This window comes from Artibeus jamaicensis, unplaced genomic scaffold, assembly GCF_021234435.1.
Source record: "Artibeus jamaicensis isolate MK-2021 breed Jamaican fruit bat unplaced genomic scaffold, CSHL_Jam_final scaffold_754, whole genome shotgun sequence".
NCBI classification, from domain to species: Eukaryota; Metazoa; Chordata; class Mammalia; order Chiroptera; family Phyllostomidae; genus Artibeus; species Artibeus jamaicensis.
In genome coordinates this window covers 5,777,373-5,786,052 of record NW_026522054.1, presented here as the reverse complement: position 1 = coordinate 5,786,052, position 8,680 = coordinate 5,777,373, and the positions used below count along the sequence as shown (strand labels likewise).

Below are 8,680 nucleotides of genomic sequence, written 5' to 3'. Positions count from 1 at the left end.
GCGTGAAGGTGTTTTGGACACCAGTTAAAGTCCTGGCCCATTAACTGCGCCACGCCCCTCGTTTCCCAGTGTCTTCACTTGTGCTTCCGTGTTCCCAGCAACTTCCCTGTTATCCCCAAGCCAATAGGAATCTGTTGGAAAAAGCAGATTCAAAGATGTTCCCTGTCTTGTTAAAGATGAACTGAGGCCTGTGAAACATTCTAAGCGTTTATTTGAGCAAAAAATCAATTTAAATGGAAATGCTTAGGAGTGTTCCACCAACAGGAGCCCTGGAAGATACTTTTATAGAGAAAAGGGGGGAACAAAGTAAGAAAATTATTGATGGGCTATAGTGTAAAGTCTTAGCGTTTTGATTTTGTAATCTTGAGCCATTTACTGGCTTAGATTTTCGGGTTGTTTGCATGGGTCTCTAGGGCATTGGAGCCACCTCAGGCTAATGGTCTCCTTGCTTAATTTAAACCGTCTGCATAATGCTTTCTTCATTCATTCATTTGTTAATTCACACATGCAATTTTAACTCATATTGATTCTGCCAGGCAAGGTACTAACTGCAATCATTAACATTGTGGAGTATGAAATAAAAAGGTACAAATAAAGTGTATATGCAGAAAGAATGGAGTGTGTGTGTGTGGGTGACAGCCATCCATGTCTGGGGTGGTAGAAGCCAGTTGGCCTTGGTTTTGAACATAAGCCGGCAAAGTTTGGGACCCAAAAGCTGGGCGTCGTTATATCTGTTCAAACATACTGTACGAGACTTAGCGTCTGCAGCCCATGTCTGAGCTACACATGGGGTTGCCAGATTTAGGAAAAAAAAAAAAAAAGGGGGGGAGGAGAGGAAGAATTTAAAGGGCATAAGTTAAATTAGATTTCAGATGGACGACATCTTTTTTTTTCACTCTAAGTATGTCGTGTGCAGCATTTGGGACCCAGCCTCATCCAAAGCCGAGACTGGTGTGCAAGGTCACGGGCTCTGTGCGTTTAGGAACATTATTTGGTTTTCTTTCATCTTGGCTTCCTTGTCCTTAAAGTAGGAATAATAATTTCAAAAAATAAGAAATCTTTTATGATCTTAGTCAATATTGACTAAAAGCTCTAAAATCACTGTAAATCCCAAGGAAATGAGTGAAACGGATGAAAAGGGAAGGAGCACAGAACCAAGTCAAGGGGTTGCCCTGAATCTCGAAGGATGAGGAGTTGGTCCCTAGAGGGGGGAGGGACACACCAGATGTGGGGGGAAAAAAAAAAACATGAGCAATGACACTGAAATGTTAAAAAAAAAAAAAAGTCAAACTGGAAAGAATGAGCTGGTGTATGGAGTTTTTGACAGGAAGTGACAAAGGCACCGAATGAGGAGAAAGGTGACCTCTTTGGAGGCCCAAATGAGGGGCTGCTCCCAGAAAAGGTGGGGCCTCTAGAGGAGACCATGCTACTGAAATTCACAAGACCCCGTCTGTTTTGTTTTTGGCATCGGGCTGGCCATTTGCAGCAGTTGAAAATGTTCTGTCCCCCTCCCTGTGCAGAGCACCCTGTTCTTCATATCAAGCTAGTTTGGAAGCCGAATCAGTTCACGGGAGACTCATGGCCACTGACCCCCCACCCTCATTCAGATCCCAGCTGCCCCTTTATCCCCAACTCCACGCGGTTGACACCCACGTGACAATTCCACTCCAGTAACTGAAGAGCCATTCTAATACCACAGCTTAATGTGTGAGCACAGTGGTGGCTAACTTTCTGAATAGAGCGGTTGTTAACAGACATCATCTAAGGATAAAATAACATTTACATCCGAGACTCGTTATTAGAAATTATTTTTATTCCTTTCCTGACATCCTTTCCCACATGGTTTGGGGTACTCACTCGCCAACCCTGCTTCCCGAATCCACCCGGGGCCGCTCGTGCCTTTATATCTGCTCACCCTTGTGGCTAGAGCTAGCCTCTCAGAAGTTTCCGATACACCCATTAGGGACTTTAAATTTGGGGTATTTATGTTTATGGGGCCACAAACTGCCTGGCCATCTGTATCTAGTGAAGCGGTGTTGGCGCCCCCTGGTGGTACTTTTCAGGTCTGCCTTCAATGTCAAGGGAGACAGGTTTTGACTCGAGGGAGTTTCCAGGACAGAGGAAGGAATTCCAAGGACAGTGCTGTTAGACCGAAATCGCCTTTGCGGTTTTATCATGGTGTAGAAACTCACATAACATAAATTATTTGAAAACCTTGATACTAAAGGTGTGCTGACCTTTTGACAATAACCTGCTCAGGTCTTCAAAATCGGCGATTTTTCAGATGGGAGCCCCAGACCACAGAGGAAGACCCTGCTTTTGAACCCAAGTCTGTCTGACGAAAAAGCCCGGCTCTTCGCAGGACACCGCACTGAAGGACAGATGAAGGACAATAACCACTCTTTCCCAGGGCGGCGAGGTGAATGCAGCCACGGTGCCCCCTCCCCAAAGGCCTGGACCAGTGCGTCTCAAAGGCGAACGCGCATAGGGGGATCTCGGTCAATTCCAGGTTCAGATCCAGCAGCTCTGGGAGGAGCCTGAGGTGCTGCACGTTTAACAAGGTCCCAGGCAAGGCTGCTGCAGGCCTGCAGACCCCACGTGGGGTCTGGCGTAGACTCCAGACCTCTGGACCCTGGCTCTGGGATGGAGGCAATTTCAGCCCCTCGGGGACCCTTGGCGATGTCTGGAGACATCCCTGGTATCACTGTTGGGGGTCGGGGGCAGTGCCGGTTGCATCTGCTAAACACCCCACAATGCACGTGGCAGCTTCCCACGACAAAGAATTATTTGCCCAAAGTCAACTGCATGGAAATTGGGGAACCTGCCCTAGACCCAGTCTCCTGTGACTTGGACCCATCAGCTACAGGAAGCTCCGGGCCTCCTAACCTGGAGGGAGTTCCCTGGGAAATGGGTACATATTTACTTTAGTTTGCAAAAGAAAGCAACACACACTTTGAAATCACCCGTACGTATTTTCTTCACATGAAAGGTAAGGGGGCAGGGGGAAGATGAGTAGCAATGGAGCCGTGACCTCGAACACCAAGACATCTGTGGGGAACTTGGTATTAAACTCCTCCAGCCAAGGACGTGGCAACACAAAGTCAGCAAACCCAGCAGACCTGGAGAGGCTTTTCCTCTTGTCCCACGTGGGACCAGAACAACAACTAGATACTTCTTTCTCCTGTGCTCTATCTTCCACAATATCTTCTAGGAAAGGTATAACAGTGAACCTATGGTTGGGGGTCAGCAAACTTCTGGAAAGGGTCAGATGGTAAACACAAGGGTGGGCAGAAGTGGGCTAACAGCTGTGAGTACGTAAAACGATTTATTCTTGTATTATTTATTTTTGTACTGTTTGTATTTATTTTATTATCCTTATTTGTATTATTTGTCCTATTATTATCATCTCATATCCTTACTTATGATTTCTCTTTTAGGGAATAATGGCTGGTCATTTAACTTACTTTTGCCCCCCTTGCCCCCACATTAGGCCTCGCCGGCGTGAAGCCTGCCGCCACAATCACTCGGCCGAGCCGCTGGAGCCCCAACGCAGCTGCAGATGATGATAGTAACCAGGGCGTGAGGCTGCATCCCACGAGCACCGTACTCACAAAAGCCGGCCCCAGGTGGGACTCCGCAAGGCAGTAGCTGGCTGACCTCTGGTCTAGGCAGCCAAGGAAATCTGGGTCAGCTGTAAGCCCTCTGTGAGCCGTGACATAAACAGCCACACTTTTCACCTGTCCCCTCTTTGGTTTTCTGGGGGTGAGGAGAGGGTGACTAATGCTTTGCAACAGGCACAGGGGGAAAAAAGGTTTCCCTGCCTGACCTCGTCACGGTGCAGACAACTCTGAACCCAGTCCATTCATTCCACGGTCTCCCCCTGAAGTCGACACCGGGGCTCTCTAATTAATCACCACGCGTTCACCGGCCACCTAAGACGTGCTGAGCATCGCTGGGAGTGATGGGGAGGCCGAGAGACACAGCCTCTGTTCTTACGGAGGCGGGGTTTTCACGGTGAGAAGACGGATGGTCACGGCAAGTTCAAGATCCATGGATTCATTGTTGATTTATTTTTGTGGCATTTTTCATTACCATTTAGTCCCCTTATGCCCCTCCCCGCACATGACATTATTTATTAGAGGCACACGCAACAATGGGTTAGGCATGTGGAAAAAGTGGGACCTTGGTACTTACTTCTGTTTTCAAAATAAATTCCAGTGGGTTCGAACACTTAAATGTAAACAAAACGAAATCATAATGCTGGAAGTAAACACAGGGAAGGTTTACGTTTTTTAATAATTTGGGGTTGGGAGAGCCTTTCTGTTAAGACCATGAACCTCATCCTCCACAAAGGTTAAGATCATAGAATAAAAGGCATTTTACATGAGAAAGAAAGTCTGCCACAAGCAAGATCAGAAGGAGCCGTGTAACTCTTTTTAACACATGTGGCATACAAAGAGTTAATACTGAATTGTACACACTTGTAAGAATCAATAGGCAATGAGGAATGGCCTACTAGAAAAGTGGTCCTAATTTACTGCAGCCCAAATTGCCAATTAATTCTAACTATCGAGTAGAGGCTAAGAAACTAAAGTGAAAAATCTGGACCTCACTCGACTGAAATTCATCACTGTCACACGGGTCAGCTTTGGTCTCGGCTTCTTGGATCCCGTGCTCCCCAGCTGCTCCTCCGGGGGGGGGGGGGCCGCTGGAACCCACGCCGAGAGAGGCCACCTGGAACCACTCCGGTCCGCCGCTTCAGCTGCGGCGGCCGTGAGTCAGCCCAGCTGGAGCCAGATCAGAGCAGTAAGGAGCCTTCAATGATTTCAGCCGCCAGCTGTTCCGGTCACTCCCAGCCTTTCAGTTCTTCCAGGCTGAGTCCCCACACGGCCGGTCAGAGACCAGCTGCAGACACGGTGTATCTGCGTGTGTGTGTGCACACGGGTGTGGACTCTAAAACCCTTACCCGGAGACCCCATGGAAACATAATGAAGTCATGAGGATCTAATGCAGTGTGTTTCAGCTGGTTGGTCACAAATGAGTGGAAAAGTGAACACAGCCCATCACCACCGAAGGCTGCGGGAGCTGGTCACATCCAGCCAGAGGCTGGCGTAGCAGGGAAGCTACTCAGGAAGGATCTTGGACGCCACACAGAACACAATAGCTCACCCAGCCACCACCCAGGGTGGGACCTCTGCACTTGCAGTGAGATGACGGTCTTCGATACCGGGGTTCAAGGACCAAAGACACAGGGAAGGCCGAGAGGAGGGCCAGCTCCGGGCGCGGGTTCCAGGTGCATGTCTTTGGCGCCGCTGCCAGCCCACAGGCCCCGCTGCGCTGTCCCCCTGCGGGCCACCCTCCCTACCCTGGGCTCGGGGCTCCAGCTCAGTCCAGGCTCAGCCTGCGGAGTAACGACGTGAGGAGCCCAGCAGAGGGCTAGGAGGTGGCTTGGAATCCCAGCAGACCGTGCGGTGTGACTCATACAAACGTTTCTGACTTTTTAGGCCCAGTTTCCTCATCCGTAGAATGATAATTAACCACTGGGAGCTGTGAGGGGGCGCGAGTGGAAGCAGAGTCACTGTGCTAACGTCTGGCACACAGCCAACACTCAGATGGGTTAAATTACTTTGTACTTAAAAGATACAACATTGGCATAAAGCTACGAGACACAGACCACAGAATACAGGGGAAATAGCCACGTCGCGTGGGTGCTGCAGAATATAACAATTTCTGTAATGACTCAGATAAGGACCCCACCGCCACCCCCGCCCCCAGGCTCACGCCGGCTCCCGGGTTCCAGACCCCACCCCAGGCGCCGCTCTCTGTGACCGAACTCACGGGACTCAGGCCAACGGGAGACAGGCCACGGCAGACTCCAGCGTCGCACAAAACCCCGCCCCGAAAGCACCTCATTAGACCCAGAACAGACTCATTAGCTGCAGGACTCGCAGGAGCCGCCGCGCTTCTCTGGGGCGATCAGCGCGTGCGCACCAGAGAGAGCAGGGCTGCGGGCACCTCCGGTCAAGTTGGCGCTGTTTCCGCGGGGAGGCCCGGCTGTCTGTCTGTCCATCACGTCAGCGAGGGAGCTGGTGGGCCCTGCTGGCGTCGGCCCCTGGGGGGGAGGGCCAGTACCGGGCGAGGCCCGCCCTCCGGGCCGCTCCATCCCTGGGGCCAAAGGCTCCGCGCCCCCGAACATCTCCTGGGAGGTGTAGGTCATGTAGAGGAAGCCGTCCTCGTCCCTGTAGTCCCTGTAGATGTCCGCCATGGTCGCGCTCATGCTGACGGCGCTCTTGTCATTCACCAGCAAGTAAAAGGCCTCCGTGGCCCCGAGGACCATGCGGCTCCTGGCACGCGGGGAGGGGAAGGGCAGGAAGCAGAGGTTAACCCAAAGCTCGCTCCAGCTTGGCCTCCTCAGAGTTGAGCACCAGCCAGGAGAGGCCTGTTGAAACGGCAGATTCCTGGGCCCCACCGCAGAGATTTCGGTTTAGCAGATCTGGGAAGCAGCCCGGGCATCCTTAGCTGCCTGACGCTCCGGAAGGTGGAGCTGCTGCGGACGCCTTCCTTGGAGATTAAGCTGCCACAGGCCTCCCGGCTGGGCCAGAAGGGGGAGGCCTTCCCAGTGTTAACCAAGAGACATACCAACACAAAAATGCTGATAAATGAGCCTCTCTTTGCTGTGAGGTTGAAGGTATCTCCCCAGAGGTACAAAGGGGATCCCGATGTCTTCCAGCATCTCGTGTTAAATAGCCTTGAAGGACCTTTGGAAGGGATCTCCTGCCTCCCAGTGCGCCCTTTGCCCCCTCACCCTTGCATTAAGGAGACAGGGAAGCAGCAAAGTTCAAGGGGACACACTTTACATGTCAAACCGAGTTGGGATTCATCCGGAGTAGAGGACAGACAGCCTGATGGCAGAACACACAGACAAAGTCTCAATCCCGGAGGAAGCTCCGTTCCCAGCACCTGTGCCTCCAGCTCCGGGCTTTGCCAGGCTCCGAGGAGAGGAGTCGGGATGCTTGCACATGGTTCATTACAACAAATACAACAGAAACAAATATATATTCGCAATGAATTCTTGGAAAACAAGCTGCAGTAGCTACTCAGGCTTCCAAGGGCCGGCCTCTCCAGACTGTAGGCCTGTAAAGAATTACCCACCCGGCCCCATGCACGGTATTCACAGTCATTTGTATTGAAGGCATGGACCCGAAGGTACCACGTAACCCTCCGAGGCTTTGAAAGTAGCTACGTTTTCTTTGCTGCGCCCTGTCCCAGGGGAGGAGTGTCTTTTGGAGACACCGTCCCCGTCCCTCTTCTCTGAGCAGCGAAGGGTGCCTTTACCCTTTGAAGAGGTCCCCGCTCCCCAGGCACACGTGCCCTGAAAAGGCTCCGTGTCTCCCTGGGAAAATTCAGACTGGGTGTTCCACATGCTCAGGCAGGAAAGATACTCAGGACTAGCTCACAGCCGAGACAATTTTAGAAAATTCTTAGAAATATTGGCAGTTCTACATTCTTTAGATTTGTTATCTGAGGGATCTCCCACCTGTTTAAAATAGAGGAACTCTCAGACGCTACGGAATATAAAAGGAAAGCTTTTCCCTCTGTTCTCCTGGAACACCGCATCCTCAAAAACCAAACAAACTAACAAGGCAAAAAGGGGGACATAAAGGCCAAGGAGGCACCCGGCAACCCCTTCACAAGCACCTCGTCACCTACCGGATGATGCTGAGGAACTGGGTCATGGTCAGCTCCTGAGGGACCAGGAACTTGGTCTTGTCCAGCACAGGCAGGGACTTCTCCTTGGAGTAGCGCTCCACGACCACCTGTGGGGAGTTTGCAGCCCCTGAGGGTGTGACTCAGTACCTGGGAACCTCAGAGCAGGGAGAGGTAGTGGGGGTTTTCTGTGCTTGTGCTTGTTTTCAAGGAAGAGAGCAGTACAGCCTTTTCAGAAAGTACAGTGCAGTCTTACCGGGATCTTGTTGGGGAACTTGGCCCGGATTCCAGCAACTTCCTCCTGTCTGGTTGCTGCAAACGTTTCAAGTACAAAGGAGTAAGTCAATAGCGAGAGAAGCCCCTGTCCTGCCTGCCCCCTCTCTGTCCACTGACCCAGATGCTCGCCGGAGAACTTTACCTAGACTCTTCCTCTGTTTGAAGGGTCTGAGGCTGGGGCTTTTCTGTGGAGTTTGCATTTTGCTCGGCAGCTGTGTCTGTGCCTGACTCAAAAAAAAAAAATTCCCACAGCCAGGATCTAACTCATTCCTCCATCTGCTTCCAATCGCCTGCAGGAGGCCCTTATGTAGACTGTGTGACATCAGGCCTCTCTGCCCCCCCCCCCAAGTCCCCTCCCTGGGCAAGAGGAGGTCAAGCCTGCAGATGGAAACGGGATAGCCACCTGCTTATTGGTCAGAAAACGTCACTCTGCTCATGACCGGTGCAAGATATATACATTTTTTTTTGCTGGAGAAATTAGGGTTCATCATAAAATCAGCGACTGTGTCCTCAAACAGCCCAGGTCTGGGTGGAGGGCTCTGGAGAGGTGAAACTTCTGGGTGTGAAGGACACTTTGGTACTTTAGTAACGAACCGTCTTGAAGGAAGGCCAAGATGGATCCAGCTGATGCAGAGACAGGACGCGGAATTCTCGCAACGGTCCTTGCCCTTTTCCCCCCAGACAGAAACTGAAGACC

At 51.3% G+C, this 8,680-nt stretch overlaps 1 protein-coding gene across 1 annotated transcript; it reads right to left on the bottom strand.

Annotated features, from left to right (window-relative positions):
• Positions 1-5,932: 5,932 nt before the first annotated feature.
• Positions 5,933-8,183, bottom strand: MAP1LC3C (microtubule associated protein 1 light chain 3 gamma). Its single transcript, XM_037150919.2, has 4 exons — positions 8,126-8,183; positions 7,964-8,019; positions 7,711-7,817; positions 5,933-6,344 (listed from the first exon to the last, which is right to left on the bottom strand). The coding sequence occupies exons 1-4, from the start codon at positions 8,181-8,183 to the stop codon at positions 5,933-5,935; spliced, it is 633 nt and encodes a 210-aa protein (XP_037006814.2).
• Positions 8,184-8,680: the final 497 nt, after the last annotated feature.